The sequence below is a fragment of the Pogona vitticeps genome, chromosome 4 (assembly GCF_051106095.1).
Source record: "Pogona vitticeps strain Pit_001003342236 chromosome 4, PviZW2.1, whole genome shotgun sequence".
In the NCBI taxonomy this organism is placed as follows: domain Eukaryota; kingdom Metazoa; phylum Chordata; class Lepidosauria; order Squamata; family Agamidae; genus Pogona; species Pogona vitticeps.
The window spans coordinates 184650387-184674634 of record NC_135786.1 but is presented as its reverse complement, the minus strand read 5'-3'; the positions used below and the strand labels follow the sequence as shown (position 1 = coordinate 184674634).

General features: G+C 39.4%; 1 protein-coding gene and 1 long non-coding RNA gene across 3 annotated transcripts; both read left to right on the top strand.

Moving 5' to 3' along the window:
• The first annotated feature begins 8426 nt into the window (after positions 1-8426).
• On the top strand, positions 8427-19378 carry CLUL1 (clusterin like 1). 2 transcript variants are annotated; one of them, XM_078391599.1, is made up of 8 exons: positions 8427-8583; positions 9550-9708; positions 13131-13279; positions 14992-15159; positions 16199-16643; positions 17245-17382; positions 18239-18453; positions 19117-19378. In XM_078391599.1, the coding sequence occupies exons 2-8, from the start codon at positions 9600-9602 to the stop codon at positions 19294-19296; spliced, it is 1404 nt and encodes a 467-aa protein (XP_078247725.1). In that variant the 5' UTR covers positions 8427-8583; positions 9550-9599; the 3' UTR covers positions 19297-19378. The 2 variants fall into 2 exon arrangements, with proteins under 2 accessions (XP_078247725.1, XP_078247726.1); XM_078391600.1 differs by having other exon boundaries at positions 8470-8583; positions 19210-19378.
• A 735-nt stretch (positions 19379-20113) lies between these two features.
• LOC144588567 (uncharacterized) lies at positions 20114-21553 on the top strand. Its single transcript, XR_013544181.1, has 2 exons — positions 20114-20244; positions 20699-21553. It is a non-coding gene; the product is annotated as an uncharacterized LOC144588567 (long non-coding RNA).
• Positions 21554-24248: the final 2695 nt, after the last annotated feature.

Sequence of the window (24248 nt, the reverse complement as noted above, 5' to 3'; positions counted from 1 at the left end):
TGGCAGCTTTTTTTAAAAAAAGGGCCCCTTGTTAAAGAAATGCACACTCCTCAACCATTGTTTAGTTGCACAAAGTCTGCCTGAATAAAAAAAAAGATCTTTTTGTGCCAGTGGAGGGGAAACAGGGAGGAGGCTGGTCTCGTTCTCCTTGGGAGGGGATTCCACAACCTGGGAATGGCTCCATAAATGGCCCTCTCTCATTCTTCGCCAAGCATCCCTGGGGCTGAGAAAAGGACCTCTCCTGGAGATCCTAAAAGTAGGGCAGGCTCATATGACTCTAAGAGAGGAATGGAACATTTTATTCCCAACTAAGTACTAAAGTTAAACTTCCTGCTTTTGAAAGGAAAGTTAACCATTGACCAAGTGAACCGATACTTGACTAGCAGACAATGCCGGCACCTCTCGAAGGAGGCCTCAAAGGCTGTCTCTTCCTCCAGCGTTTTGCAATGAGACAAGGTGCACCACACAGAAAACATTCCTGGAAAATTAGGTCACTGAATAAAGAGCTCAGCATGGGAATGCTGTGCGGCTATACGAGAGGTATATTATAAATCAGTTCATACATTAAAGGGGGGCTGTGGAAATGATATAAAAACTCCTCTTTAAGTTGATATGTAAAATGATCTATATTGGCTTATGCGTCATTGCCTTTGCAGGCACTGTAACTCAAAGCAAAGTGGCAAATTATATGGGGAAATGAATCCTAACCAGTGAAAGTGAGATGCAGTCTCATGCCATCCTTTCTCCCTAAATCCTTTTAATTGTCGCTTATAAGAAACACATAGGGCCAAGCAAGACATTCCTAGAACACAATCTGTTCTGAATTTTAACATGACATCAGGCAAACCAAATAACAGGGATATTATGACAAGATTAATAGTTGGGTGGCTCTCCTAAGACATTGGGCCTGAAGCCATGCCTGATTCACAACAGCCTCTAAATTCTAAAACATCAAGATTGGCATTACCATGTTTCTTTCTATACATTAGCCATTTTCGGTGAATGCAGTTAATAAAGGCTGACATTAATAAAAAGAGACAAGATCTATATGGCGAACAGCAGGTGCTAAGGCAGGAAGATGTGGGGGATTTTTAGTGGGTGGGGAGTGTTTGGGGATTTTTTATGTGTGCATATGTGGGTCTGGTCTCTGGGTGTCTGTGTCAATTTCGTTGTATGTGTATACTATGTATATACTTACAATGACAATAAATTTATTTGATTTGAGATGGTGCAAGCAAGGAAAGAATCCCTGGGCAGCAGCAGAAGTTGCTGACTCTAAAATGTGACTTTGTCATCCCTCACCCACCAATCAAGTCCAAAAGTATAAAAGTCTACTGAACCAACATAGGGGATTATTTTTCAGGATGTGACTACAAAGCAGGAAAAATCTGAACATATCAACTGCGGAGTGACACCCAGAAAGTCAAGCAAAGTTAATTTGCTTTATACATCCACAAAGGAATCAGCAGAGAGAAGGGAGGAAATTGGCAATCAGCCTTGTATTCAGCTTGTTAACGTAGATCTGCCTTGACCATCCATGGCTACATCACAGTTACTTAACAAGCGGGAAACAAGGCTAACTGATAACTTCCTCTTCTCTCTGTGCTGACTTTGCAATTTTCCACCTCTTCAGTCACCTAGCTGTCCAAGTTACTATAGTAGCAAGTACCAGGTTTGAGGAAGAGAAGATTCAACGAGCAGCTACTTTTCCTACTTATCTCCTTCTCTCACTGTCATTGTAATTGAGTGCAGTGGTTTCAAACAGAATGGCTATAAACCTACCCACCCCGCAATAGCTGAACCAATGTATCTGAACCAATGTGAATGCATTAACTGTCAAAAAAGTAGAAGGCTCAGTGGTCAAGGGAAAAACTACGGAAGAGGGGGATTCCAGACTGATGGACATTGAATTGTATATTATGTAGTCAATGGAAAGTAATGCAAATCTGACCATCTGAATCCTGGAAGACCACATTGGTTTTCAATGTAGTCACTCCCTCAGTTCACTTAGATGTTCAGTGTTGAGGAAGTGTAGTGCTGTGGTGTGGCCCGTGTTTGACAGAAGCAGAAGTCAAATTCCAGCTTGGGCTAATATTTCAAAAAGCCTTCCTGTTCTGTTCAAACATTAACTCCTGCTTTCATCTTTTCATCCATTTGAGGTGTCAACTGAATAAGGTTGCTTGCCCTGCTGCACTGTAGAGCTAGAGCTTAGTGAATCAATTTGAGTGATGGACAAGGATCAGGGAGACCTAAATACAATTTCCACTTAGCCATGGAGCTGACTGGGTCAGTTGTGTTCTTCATTGTCTCTCTCAGCGACACATGTTTGCAAAGGCACAGATTCTTTGACATGAACATACATACTGCTACTGCTAAAAAAATTTCCTTGGTGCACAAGGACTAACCAAGTCATGACTTACACCACTAACCTAGCAGCAGTAGGCCTGTTTGCAGGATACAGGACTGGTGGCACATTCAGTTCTATTCTCTGAGAATGGCCAGGGAAGGGATCTTAGCAGCTCCTACTTTCCAGCATCAATCAGGAGGCAATCACCTCACAAAGACAGAACTGGCTCTATTAGATGCAATGCAGGGGTGAGCAAAATGCAACCCATGTGCCTATATGACCCCAAGTGGCATTATCTGCACAGTAGTCCTTCCTTGTCTTCTTTGTCAGTTGCAGTGACATGGAAGGGGTTGTTTCATCTTTTCCCTCCGTATCCAGTGTTTATATGTACTTCAAAGCATTGCAAAATGCTATGCTAGAAATAACTGAGCAGCCAAGTCATTCTGTTTCTAGAAGCAGCTGTAAAAACACACATGAATAAGATAATTATTTTTAAAAGATATTCTAAATGTTAATATAAATCCCAAATTATTATGCATTTTATTTTATTGTAGATAAAAGTAGAAGTAAAGATAATGTACATTTGCCTTACAATCTTTAAACTGTGAAAAACATGAAAGAGGGGAAGAAATGGGAATAAACAGAAGAAAACTCCCCAGTTTCTGACAGTAGTGTAACTGTTTCCTGAGGCAATCAAATTTAATGTCTATAAGAAGTGTGGAAAGGTTGCTTCCTTGTAAAACATGCTAAGGTTTTACCATTAAGCATCCACAGTTGGGGGATTCTGCCTCTCAGACTTAGCAAAATTCATCAAGAGTACCTGGAATTCATCAAGACAATCACCTGGAAATGATTTTGCTGTTTAATAAATGTAGTGCATTTGGTCTCCTGTCGTTGTTGTTTAGTCGTTTAGTCGTGTCCTACTCTCTGTGACCCCGTGGACCAGAGCACACCAGGCCCTCCTGTTTTCCACTGCCTCCCGGAGTTTGGTCAAATCCATGTTGGTTGCCTCGATGACACTGTCCAACCATCCCGTCCTCGGCCGTCCCCTTCTCTTGCCTTCACACTTTCCCAACATCAGCGTCTTTTCCAGGATGTCTTCTCTTCTCATGAGATGGCCAAAGTGTTGGAGCCTCAGCTTCAGGATCTGTCCTTCCAGTGAGCACTCAGGGTTGATTTCCTTTAGAATTGATAGGTTTGTTCTCCTTGCAGTCCAGGGGACCCTCAAGAGCCTCCTGTAGCAGCCATTTATATATTCAGAAAAGCACAGCAATTTCTGCATGTGGTACGTCCACAGCAGGGGTTTTAAACTCTGTTTACCTGGGGGCCGCTAGAGGCAGAGTCTGGGTGAGACTGGGCCGCATCAGGTTTTCCACCAAGCGGAGCAAGAGCCCGAGGAAGCCACCCAGGAGTTTCCTTAGCCGACAGACAGGTGGGCTGGCTGGCAGGCTGCAGTTCTGGATGGAGGGTGCAAGAGGTGCTGTCTTGGGAGAGAGCCGGCGAGCGAGGCAAGGCTTTTTTTTTACTCTTGACAGCAGAGGATATGTGCGTGCTTTGTGGGGGTAGGCAAGATGAGGGCCACAAACTATTATCTGGGGGGGCCGTAAATGGCCCCCGGGCCACATGTTTGAGACCCCTGGTCCACAGTGTTTCAGAGGATTGCAAAGGAAGATGTTTCAATAATGTCAATATGTTATGCAGTCCTATCTATCTCGCTGGCTGGATAACTTAGTGAATTAGGTACCTGGCTTTGGAGCCAGATGTTGGCAGTTCAGTTCCTCATTGTGCCTCTGAAAAAAGGTGGCCTTGGGCAAGCTGCAAAGTCCCAGGATGCTCCTAGAAGAAGAGAATGGTAAACCACATCTGAGTACTCTCTACCTAGAAATCTCTGAAAAGGGTGGCCATAAGTCAGAAATGATGGTGATAACAATATATCTTGTTAGAAGGAAGCTCCACTGAGGTCAATTGGTGTTACTTCCAGGTATATGGTTCTCAGATTCAAACCACAATCAATTTCTGCATTAGCAAGCAAAATATTATTGCTATAATGCTTGATTTGGACGAGGCAAAATAGCTGAAGGCTAGCTGAGCTGATTTTGAGCCAGCTAAGGCTGCGCAAAATCCCTTCCAGCCTAGGAATGTTAAGAATTACTTAGGAGAGCCTTCTGACCTGGGCCTCACTTGATGCTGTCATGGTGCTGTGAGTTTGATCTGAGAGGGGTTTGGATCTGGCATATCTCTGCTTTCCTCCTTTCTTGCTTCTTTGTTGACTCCTCTGCTGCTTGATCTTAGTCAGCACGACTGTTGTGGCAGCACTTCTTGAGATCACCAGCAGAAGAGCAGTCCACATGCAATGCTGGATGGCTGGTCAGCGGTCTTGTGTACATGTTCACATGTATACACACCAGAGCTTGAAAAAAAAACTGGCTACAAATAACAAGTTACTAAGCAATTTCTTCTTGGAATAACTAAGGGCCAAACTACACATGGCAGAAAACTTGTTATTAGAAGCTAAAAATCTGTTAGTATTCCAAAGTTGTGATTCAAGCAGAGCTTCCTGACTGGACAAGCAGATCTACAAATCAGTGACCAGTCACAGAACATAACAAGTTAATCTGGAGGTGCCAAAAGCTCCTGCTTTGATAATCAGACATTTTTTCGCACTTAAGCAATTCCCTCTTCTAAATATGTGCCTTGAGTTCTTGTTGTTGAAATAAAAGAATAATACTATATGCATATGTAAAGTGAATGAATGAAACATAGGCTGTCTGTAATGCACAGTTTGATGCTAAGGCATAGCCAAATTACATTACAACAGTTTTGTAGTAAGAATGGATTTTGGATGCTTTTATAGTCTACACATGTCTTGCACCACAGATCCCGTGGTTTGTACCATTCCGATACAGATAGCTGTTTGCTTACAGCTAATAGAAAACAGTGAACTTTATGAGCTTTAAACCTTCTTCCACCCTGACAACAATCTGCTCCCTAGTTCTAGCTGATAGCTCATCAGCTGAATTGCAGAAGAAAAGGCTGGACATTCCAGAATTCCAAGAACTCCAGACAGAACAGGGTGGTGTTTTTTTTAACCTGTCTGATCTATGCTTAAACCATAACAGTAATGATGTTAGGCAGCAGCATCCATTGTATTTTCTAACCTGAATGCTTGCAGCGCATACCACATCCAGACTTGAGGCACCAGTATAATGGATACTATATTTTTCTCATTTCAGAAAGCATACTTCCAGAGTAAGTCCAGAGACGTATTGTATAATTTTTGACATAATTCCAGAGACTTATTGTATAATTTTCAGGCTTTTTTCCCCCTTCATATCTTGGAAAATTTGGCTTAAGAAAAGATTTGTTTAGTATAAATTTCCACATCGTATTTTCACTCAGTTTTATGAGTCAGGAGATCTTTTTTCTCTTTTATTAGACCATATCCACAGTTAAAATCAAAGGAATTTACAAAGTTTCATGTCACATGGCGGTTGAGGCTAGATTTTGGAACATTGTGTCACAACCTGGGTGGTTTTTAAAGCCAAAGAGGTTTCCTGCTTCCTTCAATCCATACACACCCTCGTGCCCTCACTCTTTCATATTTGGAATCTGCATATTTCCCGGCAGATAATTTACCCTAAAGAATTAACATTTTGTTGCAGTAAATATGTCATATCAAATTCTTATATTTTTCTGAGTTCCTTGCTCAGTAGAATAATTCTGAGCTCTCTTAGTGAATGTTCACCCACAGGACTCATCCACACTAAGCATTCACTATGTTGGTATCCATGACACCTGTACTGCATCCTGGCTTCCACATGATTCAAAGCCAAAACTAGTGTCAAGAGAGTCAAAAATACCTGTTTCCCCCTTTATTTTTACACCACCATCAAGTGATGAGCATTTTTATTCTGCTTTGCTGTAGTGCACAATCTGCGTGGATGGACTCCACTGCCATGTCGATGTGTTTCCTTCTGGGTGTGCTTCTGATTATCAGTTTTTACTCCTCCTCTTTAGTTTTCTTGAGATATCAACTTTTTGATGTTTTTGAATGTTATAACTTTTGCACCATAAGGCAAAAAACCAGAAATTTAAATTTAAAAAAATATTGGGGTGAAACCATGAAGGTTTTGGAAGGGTGGATACATAGGTGAAGATCAGAGGAAGGGGAGAATAGATTGAAGTAGGTGGGAAGACAGCACATAAGGTAACTGGTGATCTTTTTTTTCTGCTTCAACTTCTGCACAAAAAAGACATTTAAAAAAAATAGCATTTCAGCAAAACATGAAGGTTGGAGGGGCAAAACAAGGAGGGAAGGGAGGAGACAATGGCGTAGGCAGGGAGGGAGCAGAGAAGACAGGAAAAACAAGATGGAAATCTCTGTTGGAGTGAGACCTCAAGGAGCAATTCCAGATACATGTGGAGAAGTAGCACTGGGTAGCACTGGGATAACCCAGTGCAGCCCAGTGCAATAGCACTGTGTGGATACCAACACTGGAATGCTCTGTTCAAATCCACAACACAAAATACTAGAATGATCCACAGCAACCCCTAAACACCTGGGAATAAATCACACCACAGTGTCACTGAGTCCAGACATTTTCCATAGCCTAAGGTAAACTAGATGCAGGACATCTGGAGCCAGAGTCCAAAGTCAAGCCAAGTTCAAGTCAAATCATTCTGAGACTCACGAAAGCAAATAGAGAAAGTACAAAAGGTTGCATAGGCCAAGGAGTCAGCAGTAAAGTCAAAGTGCACAGTGATTAGGGACCAAAAGAGACACTGTGTCCCTTGAAAGCATCAGCAGAAGCTGAGATTTATATACCTGGGCTTCCCGAGTCCCTCCCAAAGCTCAGCTGCAAGCATTCAGCCAGCTAATAGCAGAGTTGAACTGCAGGTCTGGGGCTGTAGGTCTTCCCTCAAACAGACTCTCTATTCCCAAGGAAGTCTTTTCTTCCAAAGAGACTTTCCCTGGAGCCAAATACTTCCTAGTCTCTCTTTGGGTTCATATCCAACTGGCTGTGTCTGCATTTGAGGGTCCAGGCTCCTCTGACTGTTCCAGAGCTGCCTTCTTTTGGGCGTTATAGTTACTGGTCCTCCCAAAATCCACTGTCTTTGGGAGATATGATCTTCTACGTCTTAGAAAATCCAAGATCCAGCAGCCCTTCACCCATGTTGGATTTGGGAGGGTCTGATTCCTCCTCATTGGATGATGCATGCAATGACAGCACAAAACTGGCAGGCTCTGAAACCGCCTATTGCATGGAGCTAGCCTGGCTGCTGGTGCAACTGTCAGTAGGCAAAGATCTTATTTAAAGGATCAGGATTACCTACTATGGGAGGAGCTTTTAACCTGATAACTGCTGTATTTTTCTTCCTTGTTGTGCTTTTAAATTTTTACAAGTTTTAAAATTTTTAATTGGCTTTATGACTGAATTGTATTCATATTCTTTTACTGTAAGCTGCCGTGAATCACATTTTCAAGGCAAAGGTGGGATTATCAATTCAATTCAATTCAGTTTATAACTTGAAGTATATTAATGTTTTAAGAAGTTACTTTTTAAAACTAGACTTCCCCAAATCCTCCATGCGGCTTTGGGGATACAGTAAAAAAAAAAAAATTAACTCTTCCAAGCTCTGAAGAACATATATATAAACACAGAACATTTGGAGCATAAGCCATAGCTCTAGCTCCCCTGCAAATCAACAATCTGATAAAACATAACTAATGGTTGTGTAGTAAAAGCCCGGATCCAAAGGACTGTAATATAAATGGGGAAAGGGCAGGCCTTGGACCCCAGCTAAATTCTTGAATTATCATCATAACCCATGCAAGTTTTGTCAGTTTGAAATTATATAGATGAGAACTTCAAAGGCCTTTGAAGGAAAGATCTGTTGCATTCTTTTTGTTTTATTGCTGGCTTTAAAAACAGCAGTTCCACAGTCCATTGACAGTGAATACCTCTCAATGCTAGAAGACAAGAGTTCCGTTTTCTCACAGTTAAGTTATATGCTCCCTCTAGTGTTTATTTTTAGACTCAAGCACAGATATGTCTTGGAGAGAGAAATCCCCAAGTCTAATCACAAAACATCCCATTAATCGGATTAAGTACCTTGTCATTAGATAAGTACTACATGGCAAAATCTGTGACACTCATGGAAATGAGAACAGCACAAAGCTTTGTCCTTTTCTGAGGCCAGAAACTGTTTTGCAGGAGGACAGACCCGCGCTAGTGGTAAATATGGTATCTTGGAGATTCTGTTACTAAATGGTACTTTTCTTAAAAGAAATGTGCTGGCCATCTGCTATTCCTGGGCCTAGATTTTAAAATCAATAATCTATATCTGTATGTTTGTGTGGTAACTAATTTTATTACGGTTTTTACAAAATCAGTATATTTATTTTAAAAAGAAGCTGAAGGAATTCTGTGACTTTTCTTTCAATAAAGAATTTGTCTGATAACAAGTTACAGAAAATAAAGATCTAAAACACCGAGCAAATTGGCATGAAAAATAAAAACTATGAGGCACAAGTCAGGCAAATTCATCACTGATTTCAGTGGAAAGATTAATCACGGGCATGAATTTCTTGCACTGAAATCTGTGGGAATGACAAGAATTTAACCTGTGAATTTATTGCTCTTGAGCATGTTATGGTGATAAGAAATGCAATCAGAAGTTTGCCATTAATGTGTGTAGGAGGATGATTACACCAGGTGTATTTTGTAATATTATTAGATATTTCAAAATAACACTGAAAGCAGTATTAGAGTCTGAAAGAACTGCTTCATTTAAGTGGATTAAAAACTGAGTATGTTATTTGGCAAGACGTATCTCCCATCAGCAAATAAGAATCCAGTTGTTTTTGTTTTTACTGTTACATAATAAGTAATCAATGGGAAAAGTATGCATTAAAATTATGGAAGGGGGAGAGCAATTTGCACAATTTTGAACATTACTGCCATGCTGCTTCAACAGTGTGTACATGTGTGTGCATATGTCTGGTTTTATGCTGGTGCCAATGTTGTGCTATATACTGTCTAAAGCACTTTGAGTATTGGCAGAGTAGTAATCAGATTAAGCTATTGCCTCTTTTGAGAGAAAAATAGATTACAGGACATTTATTAATACTGGGAAGAAAGATGTTTTACTAACAGCATACTATTTCTTTCTTAATCCTCCTATCTGGATTACTGTCTAAGGTACATCTGAAAACTGTAACTCAGAACATAGTCTTCTGTAATTACTCAATATGGCGAAAATGAAATCTTTACTCATCTTCGTGTATTTATTATGGCTGAGAGGACATCAGTGCGCACCTATTGAGGAAGAAGATGTAAATCTTGTTGAAAACTTAAAAGGTACATAAACCCTCTCTGAGCCTTGCCTCTATGATGGTTGTCAGCCTGCTAGACTCACAAAGCAGCCTCAGATTTAACATGAATATTACGTTTTGACTGACAAAGATAATAATAAGGATTAATGGTCACTTTTACTCTTTTACTGCCTTGCGGTAAAAGGCTCTGTCAGCTATTTTGTTTGAAGAAACACATACAATATATTATTGTACTAATTAACACTGTACTAATTAACAACAATGTTGCTATAATATGTACTATCTGATTATATTATGCTTATTCCAATCTCAAATGAGGGTCCCATAGGCACCCGCTTCCACAAGCTTGCTGGGTCAAGATAGGCTTTTGATCTGATCCAGCACAGTTCTTCGTGTCTTCTAGCCCATGTGGATTCTGCAACGCATGATGGAAACCAGTGTGTCTATACTGCTGTGCAAATATTACATGGGAAACTGTAACTGAGGACAGAGTTGTTCGGTTATCAGGATAATATTACACATGGCTAGAATAATTCTTATATCATCCAGTCATTACAGTGGTCAAAATGAATGCGTGTTGGACCATGCCATTTGTATTTTACATTTGTAATAACAAATGCATGCTCTGTGCTGGAAAAAGCATATCTGCAAAATACGTGTGTGTGTATATGTTTGCGTGCGAGAGAAAAGCTGTATAATGCTATGTTGGGATGCTGTTACAATACAATGTGCCTCTTTGTGTACATTAGAATAAAAAATAAACTGAGGATTTGAGGTACAAACTCTCCTACAGACTGCTGTGTAATGGAGAACAGCGGTCACCTAGATCTTTTAAAGATTTAATAGCAGCTTTTATCGAAGAGCCTTGTGGCACAGTGATTAAACTGCTATACTGCAGCCAAAACTGTGCTCATGACCTGAGGTTCAATCCCAGGTAGCTGGCTCAGGGTCCAATCAGCCTTCCAAGGTTGGTAAAATGAGTACCCATCTTATGGGGGAGAGGGCAATATGTAGTGTGCATAATTAACTTGTAAACTACCCAGAGAGTGCTTTGAGCACTATGGGGAGGTATATAAGCAACACACTTTATATATACTACTACACTCATAAGCATTTTTGTGGATTAGAACTTCTTTAGGAGACTAATGCTAGCATTGCCTACACAAATGGTATGACTTGATGTTAGCAAGACTTTTCATTTAATGGAAACTATTGAGTTGAGCTATTGAGCTTCCACTGTGTGGAGAATCCTACCCCTTGCAGAAGAATTGCCTGAGCTTCTTTGTTTAAAGAATGGAAGTGTGACATCCAATCAACAGCTTCCTCAGCTGTAAATTTAAAGCCACAACTCCAATGCACTCTTCATCTTTCCTAACTAAACTTTTGAGACTCTTAAGTTCTTTGCATTAATGACAAGACATGGGTGCAAGTCTGATGAAGTGGGGATGCTGATCCATGAAAGTTAGCAGAATGTATGATTTCTTGAGTGGTCTAATAAAGGCATCCCCTACTCCTGTATTTGCGTTTCACAGAAAGTGACACAATGCCTGTAGAAGGGAAAGGGCCCCACATTACTACGCTTGCAGGACTTTCCATGCAGCAGATGCTCAATAGGATACTGGCCTAAAATATAGATATAGCTAGACTGCCCCTTGTGCATCTTCAAGACAGAGGACAAAAAAGAACAGAGATTTGCATGATATTTTCATAGACTGCTATAGACGTGCTAATTTAGAAGTAATAGCTATATACATATATCTCCACTATCCTGGGGAAAATTGAACAGGTTATTTTATGTGCTTCTTCAGTTTTGTTCCCCAGATGCCCATTGTTAATAGGCAATGTCACTATATTCCCTTTTTTGGGTTCTTTATCTTTAACACTGGATGCCCTTGAAATAAAGGAAGAGATTCTTCTCTGTAAAGAGAAAGATTACTATCCTAAAGATAGGCGCAGAGCTGTCAATTACAAGGGAATCAGTGGAAGTTCCACATCAGAATTCTGCATGACATCTATTATTTGGATAGAATGACCTAACTGGGGCTGTGACTACACAATCAAATATTGCGGGATTTGCTGCTGTTATAGTATGGGTCTATTAAGAGTACAATTTTTTCTGATCACATGACACAAAGGCTGATCTGAATCAGTCTGGCCCTTTTTGCTCCAGCACAGCGTTTTGTCTCTATTACTGGGGGCCTCTACTTTTTTTCAAGCCAGAACAATTTGAACAGGCTTTTCCCCATGTGATCAGTAGATTCATTTCTGTAAAGATGGGGTGACATCTCTGTGGGTGATATTTTGGTGATGTAGGCAGCTGAGGTGTGATGTTCAGGACCGTGGGAATACCCTCCACAATGTTCTTGCTTCCCAACTGTCCTCAGGATTTTTTAAAAATTGTACATATATGAAATTAGTTCAAGATCACCTTATTGACTTATCACTAGGGCTGATATGCTAATTTAGTGCAAAATGACCTCTGGTGGATATTTTTTTAAAAAACGAACAAAACAGAAGCAACTCTAACAAAATAAAATACTTTCCTGGGGTATGTAGTATTTTTGTACACATTAAAAATAATTTTGAAACACTGCCACCTTTTATGAAATACTGTACAACTCTTTCAAAACCAAGTGGCTTGACATTGAACCATAAAAGGATTGGCAGAGGCAGGACCAGAGGAAGGAAAGAAATAACGGGGAGCTGTGGCCTGAAATGTGAATTGCATAGCATTGAGTGTGAACACTGAACTCCCAAATCAGTGCACAGTCCCTGTATGATCACCGACTGCCAATCAGCTGTAATACAGATTGCAAATCAAATAACAGCAAAACTGAATCAGAGCTATTTGACTTGCCAGTGTGGTTGCAGCCTCAGTTGCTATAGAAATCTGCAGGCCTTTTATTGCAAGGAGCAATTCCTAAATGGTCATAGCTTACTCATGAATAAAATACACTTTATAAATTTTGTACAGTATTGCATAAAATGAAGATTCTATCATTTTAATTGAAAATAAATATGCCAGTGTGTGTGACTGCTGAGAAGCATCAAATAACATGACAAATAACAAAACTAAATTTGAGTATCTGAGTATAAATATACTGAGCTTTTCGATCTTGTCATATATTACTGCTTTTAATGTGTTTTTAGTATTGCTTTTGTTTACAATTTCTCAGAATAGTAACTGATCCTTTTTTGTATTTGTATACTCATTTTTTAAAGCTTTAAATATTGTATTTTAATGTTGCAAGCCACCTTAGGTCCTTTTAAAGAAAAAAGTGGGGCAAACATATTTTAAATAAAATATATAAAAATAATAAATTCTTAGGCAGAAGTAAATAACCCATTATTATATACTTTTCATAACTAGAGTATGGTAACAATTCAGTGTTTAGATGACAACCTATACTACGTATATTCAAAACTTAAATGGCATTTTCTTCTCAGTGTTATCTGAAGTTGGAGAGAAATATGTAGATGAAGAGGTAAAGAAAGCTCTGATTGGCATTAAGCAGATGAAAATTATGATGGAAAAAAATGAAGTCAAACATGTGGACCTGATGAAAACCTTAAAGAAGAGCAGTGCGGAAAAAGAGGTAATATCCTGGTAGTTCTCATCATATTACTATTGCGGTAACTGAAATGTATGGAATAATCCCTTTTAGTCCTGGAATAAAGGTGTTCTCAGAAATATGTATGTCACTTACTGAACATTATTCTTGTGACCTGGGAAGTGGAATTGCTAAAATCATTTTAAAGTCCGATTTAAGTTCTGTTTCATCTGGTTTGGAAATAGAGAGGTCTATAATTAGCTACAGTCGTATATCCAATTACAGAGGAGTAAGCTTTATGAACACAGTGGAGCTTACTTCTTTAATGGACTGTCCACAGGGGTGTAATTAGAGAAGGGCAAAGCATCATTTGATCTAGATAAGTGGTTCCCAACCTTGCACACCTGGATATTCTTGGACTACAACTCCCAGAAATCCCGGTCAATACAGTTAGTGGTGAAGGCTTCTGGGAGTTTCAGTCCAGGAACATCTGGGGAACCAAGGCTGGGAACCACTTATGTAGACTCTGGGCCCAACCAGATGAGCTGTGTGGCTTGGACTGATGGATCAATGTGGATCGAAACTGTTATCCTCCCCCTACTTTGATTTGGATTTGACCACCCAAACTTCCATGAGAAACATGGGAGATGGGGAGGGATGGAGTGCCACAATATGCAAAAAACAAAAAACAAAAAACAAAACCATTGTAGTTTGCTTTTAAAAACCTTGCCTTCCCCTCCCTCCAAAAAAACAACTGCAAGTAACATGGTGGCAATATCCAGAAATTTAGGGCTATGACTCTCACAGGATAAAACCACAACAGACAACAATAAAGGATTGTGGGGTTTGTAGTGTAAAACATCTTGAGAATATCAGGTTGCTTACCCTGCCCTAAACTGTACATGTCCCCATTACAAAATCCTGCTGTGTGGGCACAGATCCCCATTTGCAAAGCCTCAGATTTATGGGCTGTGGGGAATTTGGTTCATTCTTATCATTACACCTTTCACTGTTGTTTATAGCCCTTTTCTACTCAGTATTAAGGAGAATGTGGGAGAATGCTATGCACTTCATGGTTTAGATGGCTGAATGGAACACATTTTACCCCTGGTTTTGCCAGGGATATATGTGGGATTTTGAATGTCTTTGAACTTAGGGAATGAACTTGCCTTGCTTTTTCACCCACTTATCCTAAAACAAGTTCCCAATCAGTTTTCAAGGGAATAGCCTAAAACACTACGGGACTTAGCTGTAAAGACCAAATGATTTCCATCCAAAACGTCGTGGGTCCACACTTATGTGTCTAAGGTCTGGCATGCAAAGGTAGAGCTGGGGATATAAGTTATTTGAAAATCAATGTAAGACATCTTGCATTTGTTTTATAAAGCCAGGGAGTGTGGATGAAGAGTGGAAAAGGAAGATGATGGAGAGGAAATTTTCTTTTCTTTTTCATTTCATTCTTCCTACGGCCATGACATTTGTTACAGGATCCCATTTCAGTTACAACATAGTAAAAATGTGAAAGTGGACACTCTCCTTGAATTTTGTAAAATGCTGAAAATATTCTTGGGGCTAATTAAAGAAAACATTGTATGTGTCCTAAGATCAATCAAATTTAAGTATAGGACACAAACATTGTAGAAAAATAATTTCTAATTTTGCTGAGGCACATGTTGTGAAATGCTGATTTGTATCCCAAAATCAATAACTCTTATATAAAAATGTGGTTCATACATGACAACTAATTATTTTGTCAGGAGGCTTTGAGACTTATGAATGAAGTGAAAGAAAGACTGGAAGAAGAGGAAAACATATGCCAGGGCTCTTTGAAAAATACATGGGATGAATGCAAATCTTGTCTAGAAAGTAACTGCATGAGGTTTTATACCACTTGTCGCCATGGTCTGTCCATATTTACAAGGAAGGTAAGGTGTGTGTGAAAAGTGAGCAGCTATATGACTATATTCTGCTAATGGCCAGTCCTTTGTTAATTCTACATTCCTGCAAATCAGTAGGAAAATAACATATTATCCTATGTATTTCATCTTTCTATTTATTTTTCTCTTTCAATCTATCACCTTTTTTAAAGTAGCAAAAACATATACTAAATTGTGGCCAGAATCCTATTGGTGTTTGCATAATGCTTCAATAATTTGCCATACCTATTTGCATCTAACTGATGAGATGCCACAGCATGCTTCATTTGCATTCTTGGTTGCAATTCAGTTGCACAACTGAGATGTACCTTGGTACAACACCAGTTAACCATAATGCAGATCTTACATGAACATCAATAGGATTCTAGCAAGATATTGCCAATATTGCCAAAGGAGTTAAATAGGACTTCCTTGATTAGAAGTAGGATCCCAGTGGCTTGTAAAACAATATTCTGAAAATGTTACTTTTTTGGACAACAGTTCCCAGAATTCCCCAATCAGCATGACAATTGGTTTGAGAATTCTTGGAGTAGCCAAAGAGCTAAAATTTCCAGACTTTTTGTAGAACTCTTTGATCTTTCCCCTGATTAGCAGAAGCAAAGCATAAAACACAAGCAAGTACTGTATATACACATTTTCGTGAAGCCATCATTTCTACATACTGTATAATACAGCCTTCCTTTGTGCAGAACTTTACCTTAGGTGTCTAAATGGCTTGATCAAGACTGCATTCCTAAATATATTTCGATTATTGAAGAAATTACTTTTTTGGGCTATAACTCCCAGAAGCTCCCAGCCATCATCTGAAGGGGACCATCTTCACTGCATACAGTGGGATTTATATGGCCTGTAAACAACCATAAATACTGCTTGTAATGGGATTATGGGCCCTGTAGTTCAAAACAGTTAGAGAGCATGAAGCTGTTTAAAGGTTTGGAGTGTGTTTCAGTACATGTATGTTTGAAACTTTCTGTCTGGACAATGTCTACTGGATGGTAATTGAATAATTTTTCTCCCCTGTTTGCAGGTTGAAGATTTTTTCAGGAAACTTACTCCATTATCACTTCCTATGTCTGAGGCTAAGGGAAAAGACATCCAGTTAAACCAAAAGCCCTATGAAGAGAATGCCCAGCTTGTACAAATGGAAAATTTGTTTAACCAGCTGTTGTCTGACATGGGCACCATCTTTGAAAAAAGTGTCCTTTTTTTCAAACACATGCAAAAAGAGTTTGACCAGTCTTTCCAAACATACTTTATGTCCGAGCCAGACTTAACAGAACCCTATTTTTTACCAGCTTTCCCAGAGGAATCTACAAGAAATCCTGGCACCCCAAGAGACCGGGAGGGACCAGGCTTCTTACAGCTAGTTTTTGATTTCAGCAAAGCAGTCCTGGAAGGTGTGGGGGAAGTGATTACTGAGGCATTTGAAGGGTATCAAGAGAGTGCAAGAGAGCTGGCAGAAAAAATGGAAGGCATGTAAAGTCCACACTCTTTATCTTACATTTTAATATCAGTGGAACTGATTCTTTAAACCCAGGCAATTTTAAACAGCATATCAGCTTCACAGGCTGGTATCAGACTGGTAATCATTGCAATGGCACTCCAATGTAATGCATTATGCTGCTGTACTGGGTTAAGCCTCTTTAGATACTTACAGACATGTGTAGTGTGGTTCTTAGCTGGGTACTTTTGGGAGAGAAAGGTTTGTAACTTGAATGAGGAGTGTCCATGTTCCTGTTTTTCACTGCACCTCTTTGCAAACATGTTTTTTCACTATCTGCCAGGACTCTGATACCGGATATTACAAGAAATATAAAAAGTATACCTTGCAAATGCTGATATTTTCCAACACTCTTTGTACCCAATTACAGTAGTTCCACATTTAAGTATTTCTGAACTGCCCAACTGTCAGCCTAGTTTGGCCCTCAGAAATATATCTGCTGATTTTAAGAAGCTACTTTCACATTTCCTTTGGGGTTAAAGACAATATTATTTTTAAATTAATGGCATTTAAAATCTCATTCAAGTAGCACATTCTATGTATGTTTATGACACTGTGTATGTTCACTCCAGAGTCCAACAAAAGTGGAATGTTCTCAAAGAATATACTAGGACATGAAAGAACTCCTTGCAGTCAGCTGCACCAGAATTCATCAGGGTGTCCACAGTTTCATGAGAAATGCCACAAATGTCAGAATGACCTTATGCAAGGTAAATTGCTCAGTTTCATTATTTTAATGAATTCTCTGTGCATTTCTGTATTCTCAATCACAAATCCCCATGATGTATTTTTTACTTTGTTACATGATGGTCGCTAAGCAGAGTGAAATGATTCTCTCCTATGTATTGTACTTGATTTCTGTTTGTCTTGCTGAGGTTCCTAAAGAAAAAACTGATTTCCTATTGAAGTTTGCTTAGTGAGGGAAATAGCAAAAACCCTTTCTTCCTGTGCAGGTGTACAAGCTGACAAGGTTCGCTGATCCCACCACTAAAAAATTATGTATCAAATATTAGAATCAATGGAAGGGTTCTGTGTAATAAACATGTGTGTAAAATGCCCTATTAAAATAATGGTGGAACTGATAGTCAAGGGGCATGTCTTCTCAGGATCTTTTCCAATTCTGTGTTTATGTGCTGTAAGAACATGATCAAACTGGGAAATTCCAGGAAGCCTGCAGTTCCCTCATTACAAAAGAAAAACCACACCTGAAGTAAATGCTGCACCACTAGACATTCTCATCACTCCAAGAACTGGGGCTGTCCTGGAATCTTTCTTTGCATGTTTACCAGCTAACTCGGTTGGTGTGCGTAGGAAGTCATAATTAAGTTTGATTGCATTTCCTCTGCTCTGTTAGCTGAGTTTAAACTGTTCATTATAGATCAGATTATCTCATGTTTGTAATCTACACGCATTTCACACTTTTCTTACATGAATTCCTCTTTCTGGTTACGCCAAACCAAAAGAAAAGCAACAAGGACACAATGTTTTGTTTGTTTGAAGACATGGATTAGAGAATATCTTAAGGTTTCTAAGGATGCATTTCAAATATTATTTGGTTCTTTGCAGTTTGCCCTAATGTCCCCGAATTACATATCAAGTATGATGATGCTTATAAGCTGGTTAACATCTCGGATGACCAGTACCAACAAATTATCCACATGGTCCAACGTCACACAGAAGACACATCCTACTTGTTGAATAAAATGAAACAAAGGTTTGGATGGGTATCCGAGCTATCCAATATGACCATTGGACCTGAAAACATTTTCAATATAGTAAAGGTAAATGCCATACATTAAAAATACAAGTAGCCACTGCACAGTGGTATCTCTGCTCTTTCCATTTCACGGACATAAGCCACATCTGGATTACCTGGGGGAAATAGGTGTATCTGTTATTTTGTTCTTTAAAAATACTATGCTTTTATGGAGGTAGATTTTAAGTAAACATGATAATCCCTTGATGATTTGAAACTCCAGAGCCTACTCTAAATCCTTTTAGTGTGATGGATAACTGACCTGGATCGCCATCTGTCAGGAGTGAAATGGCACTAATGGGTTTGAGTGACCGCACATTACTTCTCCAGATGAAGAGAGTTTTGCTTGTGACCGGCATACATCTTGTTTAGATCAATGTAACAAGGTCAGAGCTCAAAGTAAATGGAATATTATGAGTCCTATTTCCACTTAGGGTGTATGACATATAAAGCTGAAGTCATACAGTGTTTTCCCCAGTAGACAGTTCCAATAATTACCTTAGGTGATGCTTATATACAAAGTTAAAAACAAACGACAAGTGGTGTTATTGTGTGTGTATCACCCATTGTGCATCATTGCAGTGGCTGCAGATGTTCTTTTGCAATGAAGTTTTCGGTATGTTCAAAGAAACTGGCCACTTCTCTATTTGTTAATTTCTTTGCTCACTCCAGTCTGTATTCCCATCAGGTGTCATCAAGTGCCAAAGGAGGTGAAACTTCCAGTCTGAATGAAACAGTGGTAGATGTGAATATTTTGACCTCACCTACTTTTACAATTAAGGTGCCGCAGGATCTAGACACTGAGAGTGCTGACTTTGTTGAATATGTTGCTGAGAAAGCTTTACAGCTTTATAGAAAAAATTTCTAGCATGGTAAGTTGATTGTTTGATATATTTAACAATTTGTTTTGGTAAGCTCTCTATACTGCACCTAGCCAGATTTGATTTCCACCCCTTTAAAAAGTTTACATTACTCTGAATAGGTGTTCCAGCCACAATTCAATCATGTGTTAACACAAATTTTCCTTCTCATTTGGTAGGACAGTATAGATGACCACCTTAGGCCAGAGTGAGAACATGCTATGGCAAAAGCCCTATGTGCAGTATAGAAAATTTCTCAAGCTGAAGTTTTGAATTTCTGTGTGAGGGAGGAATGGATGGGGGGAGGAATTGTGGAAAAAGATAACTTTTGTGCAAAAAGAACAAGCTCTGGGAGTTGGTATTTCCCACTACTAGAACAATAAAACTGACAAAAATTACAAAATGCCTGCAGTTTACAAGTGGTACCTGCAAGAATATGTCGCTGGGCAGAACACTCCTGTCATTCCAGTCAACCAGTCAGGACATCCATCTCTCCCCATTCCATCTCCTTCCTGATCCAGTTCCTTTTTTTCCCTTTTTAATACGTATGTAGCCCCTGAGCATATTCAACCTTATCAGAGCATTTTGTTTTTTGGTTCCCCAACAACACTGTACCCATCCTGCTCATTTCTGTAGACCTTAAGATTTCCACAGGCATGCTGTTAACTGTTTCTGTAGCCCTACTTCAGCTACATAGCTGCTGCTATAAGCCTGCACCTAAGTTTACTATTAGTATAGGAAAATGGAAACTGCTACAAAATTTCAGCAGTATGAAATGTCTGCCCTCTTTTACAATGCTCTGTCCCATTTTTTTCTCATCCCTAGCTTTCTTTTCTCTGCTCTCCAAAATTCAGTCAGCACTCCATGCCCAACTTTTAGTTCATTTTGTCCTCATGGAGTATTTTGGAGTTTCGGGAGAGGGTTGTACTTCAGCAAACCTTGAGATTTCCCTTCAGGTTTGTTGATACCTTCCTTTATGTGTGGATGGTGTTCTTTTGAGGAGGTATGGATTAACATCGGCACTCAGACAATTGTCTTTTAGTTTTTAGTATGACCAAGAAATTATTGGTAGCAAGGGAATGTATAGATCCTATGTGAGTAGAATGCATTGCAGAATGGTGTAGTTAGCACTGTACATTAGTTTTTTAAATACCTGAAATTAAAGCCTGAAACTTTGAATGGAAGTAGAGATAATTAGAATAAAAGGTTTATTTCATTCTCTACCTTTTAAATATTTAAAATCCACTTGTTAGGAATTTGGTGCAAATGCCTAATGAGTTATGATAAAGGCTTGCTGTGTTGCTAAGGCATGCATCCATACATGGCATTATTTACTTTAAAAGATTTGTTTTAAAATTGTTCTTCAACTTTACCCACAATGTTAAAAAAATGTTCTTTTTATTTCTCTAGGGAAGAAAATCTAAAACATGCAATCTACTTTAAATCCAGCATATTTCCTTTAGCAAATTATGTGAAAATTCAACTTACAGAAGAGACCCGCAGATCAGAAAATGTTTTAAAACACTGTGCTAAATATTACAATGAATGTATCTTCTTAATCCTCATGCCTATTCACTTGTAATAAGCAAGATGTAAAGAGATATAGTTGCTGTGATTGAGTCCATCTGTGAATGTGTCATCTCTGCATTTGATTTGTGTGTTCAAAGGACAGGATAATTTGGGATTTTAGCCAACATAACACTTAAAGAAAAGAAAAAACAGAACACATGGCATTTCTGTAGGAAAAAACCCTAAGATGTCTCATTGCTCAAGTGCTAAAAACAACTAATGCAAGCAGCACAAGCAACACCTAGCATAAATGAAACCACAAAACATTCTGAAAGGTTCTGTAATTGCTTGTGCAAGTCCTTATGCAAATGGAACCAAAATGCTGGATCTGAGAATGGAAATAGGGCCTACACAAGCAGCCGGACACTTTGCTCTAACAGAATGATACCACTGGGTACACATTATGTTGGCTATGGTGATGATAAGTTGTTAGTAAGATTATTTTAAAATTTAGTCACAGACTCTCGCAGACTCTGATATATAAGTTTCATTTATTAATTATTCTAGCCAGTCCTGCATGAGTGCCCCAGCTGTGGAACCTGCTTTATTTTGTGTCTACCTTTTCCTCAGCCCCATGGCACATATTCAAACTGCTCTGGATGATCAGGATAATTAAATTTGGGGGAAAATTTTCAGGTACAAAGTCTGGAGGACTGTCAGTGAAGTAAAATAAACCTTTTTTACTCACTCTGAAAATTTTTTGACAGGTTTGTTCACTTAAAGTATAGTTGTAGTCCATTCTTGATATGGGAGAAAAGGACAATCTAGTGGCAAAAAGGTGTTGCTATGAGTATTTGAGGAGACATACTTCATATATAGGCAATATAAAGCAAAGTGTGCTGCTTATATACCGCCACATAGTGCTTACTGCACTCTCTGGGCAGTTTACAATTTAATTATGCAGACTACACATTCCCCTCCCCCCCCCCACGAGCTGGGTACTCATTTTACAGACCTTGGAAGGATAGAAGGCTGAGTCAACCTCAAGCCAGCTACCTGGGATTGAACCCCAGGTTGTGAGCAGTTTTGACTACACTACAGCAGTTTAACCACTGTGCCATGAGGCTCCTTATATGTGAGTTTTCAGAGGTTGTTGCTCCTGGGCCGAGTGACCAGAAAATCCTTTTGAACATGTTTCTTGAAAGTGTTTTCACTCTGTTCTTTAGTCAAAAAAGTTCCCAGAGCACCCTATGTAAGATAAATAAAAAACAAATTCTGCTTATATACTATCAGGATACAAAAGTAAAAATAAGATAAGAAAGAAAGGGACAACAAACTTAGGCAACAACACTTAGAGATCCACAGACATTTTTATAATGAGCAACTGGGATAGAAAAAGTGTTGGGAGAATGTGAAACAAACGCAGCCGATCTTTCAGTAAAGCCAATGGGGTGATAATGCCTTTCATGCCTCTCTCTGTTCTATAGAGTGCTGGCAATCTTTGACAGATGAAAGTGAAGGAAGGGAGCCAGTATTAATGATGCTTCCTTGAAACATTTAGAGCTGGAATATTAAGCCAGAAATAGGCATTACCGATAGCCTGTAATTATATTAGAAAGCATGTTAGTACTAGATAGAGGATTGAGGCAAGTCTTTCCTGTTTGAGAAAGTAGACTTCAAAGTAATCCCATGCTTAAATTCCAAACTAATCACAAAACTAAGTTAATCTGCAAACTCTAGGATATAAAACTCCTGTTGTGACACTAAAACACTACTAGCCCTTAAGGATTTCCTTGTTCTAATTATAAGCTTATATTTCTTACTGTCTTTCCTAGAGGTATGAGGAGGTATCTGACACTGCTGGATAAACTGCCATTTCCCAAGCCATGCTGGTCAGGCTGGGAGGTGATGTTTTAACTAGATTGAAAAGAACAACTTTCCCCTTTTTTTGAAATCCGTGGGAGAGACATGAACAAACACCGGCTTCAGAGGCATGAGTTCAGGGTATGTAGGAACAGCAAGGGAATTTTGGATTCACAAGGATCAAAGCCTGCAAATCACCTGCTCACACCTCCTGTGTTCTCACTGCAAACCACTGTCTTATCACTGCTTTCTGTGGATGTCCTTCAGTAGCAGCTGCCTTTGATTATTTGTGAAATAGAGATAGAGAAAAAAGAAAAAGCGGAGAGTGAGCCGTCCTCTCAACAAGAGACATCCGCAAGAGATGAAGTGGAGAGAGTGGGAGACATTAGACTACAAAGGGGTGAATGTGGAGGAAGAGAAGAGGGAACTGAAGGAGAAAGAGGAAAAGATTGAGATTTGCTTGGTAGAGGAGAAAAAGAGGGGAGGAGTTGATTTTACCCGTATGGGAGGAAGATATAAAAGATCAGAGTGGGAAGAGACAATTGAGAATACCGGGAACATCAGAGGAGAGGGGAGAAAGTAGAATGGGAGAAGAAAGAAGCCGAATATGAGAGAATGAGAGGACTATTGAAAGATTTTTCCAATCTGAAGACCGGAGGGTTGTTACCAAATCCGGACATCTCCAAAGGAAAGGAGGCACAAGTAGACTCTCTAGAATGGACGGTAGGGGTGTATCCGCGAGGTCAAGGTCGCTGGAAGAAGGTGGTCCGGCCAGACTCCTCATTCAATAACCCACTTCTGGAGGGCGACTGAGCCAGACACCCCTGTTGTGGAACCATCTGCACAGTGAGGAGTACACCCATGAGGAAGCCCACCGATCGCAAATGGTTTGGACCAGCCCCTTCTTAAATCCTCAGTTCAAAGACAGAAATGTTGTCCCCTCAGTATGGGCAGTTGCCAGATACTCGTTTATTTGAACCAGTTGAAGTAATTGTTGATTCTCCAAATGTTAAGATCAATAAATCTGTTAATATTCAAAAAGAGACTCCCTCGTTATTTCTTGCCAAAAGAGGAACTGCTCTAGATATATGACAAACCCGATCACACTAATACATGTCTATTTTATCTGCTTGTTAAAATACTGCAAAAAACAATTAAGATGACTTACCATGAAAATATGAGATAGTAGCTATATTATAAATCTAGTTGATATTTTGCTGTAATTCTGTCTCATATGCTAAAGTAATCAAAATTTTTGCCAGATATTGCTCAATATACAATTTCTGCATAAGGAGAAGATACAGTACCAGTGCACTTATGAAAAGCCCAATGTATGTGGAAGAAAAAAACAAAAAATGTGGTTATAGAAATAAAACACTGTACCTCAGGATGGAGAAGGGAACTCCAGTGAGCAGTGGGTATGCTCAAGGAATGCAGACTACTGATGGATGTGTAGGGTGAGATGAAAAGCTGGGTAGTGGAGCTGGAATGGAGTAACCTTGAAGAAGACAGGATTGGACCCCAAAAGGAGGGCAGTCCACGCCCTGTCAGGGTGCAGGTTCCACTAAAACGAAATGGCAGGATACAC

What these genes read in the sequence shown, in the direction of transcription:
- CLUL1 (XM_078391599.1), top strand. Translation starts at nt 9,600, where the DNA reads ATGGCGAAAATGAAATCTTTACTCATCTTCGTGTATTTATTATGGCTG. An exon ending in TCTTGTTGAAAACTTAAAAG is followed by an intron (nt 9,709 to 13,130) that starts GTACATAAACCC and finishes TTTTCTTCTCAG; the next exon opens with TGTTATCTGAAGTTGGAGAG. An exon ending in AGAGCAGTGCGGAAAAAGAG is followed by an intron (nt 13,280 to 14,991) that starts GTAATATCCTGG and finishes TTATTTTGTCAG; the next exon opens with GAGGCTTTGAGACTTATGAA.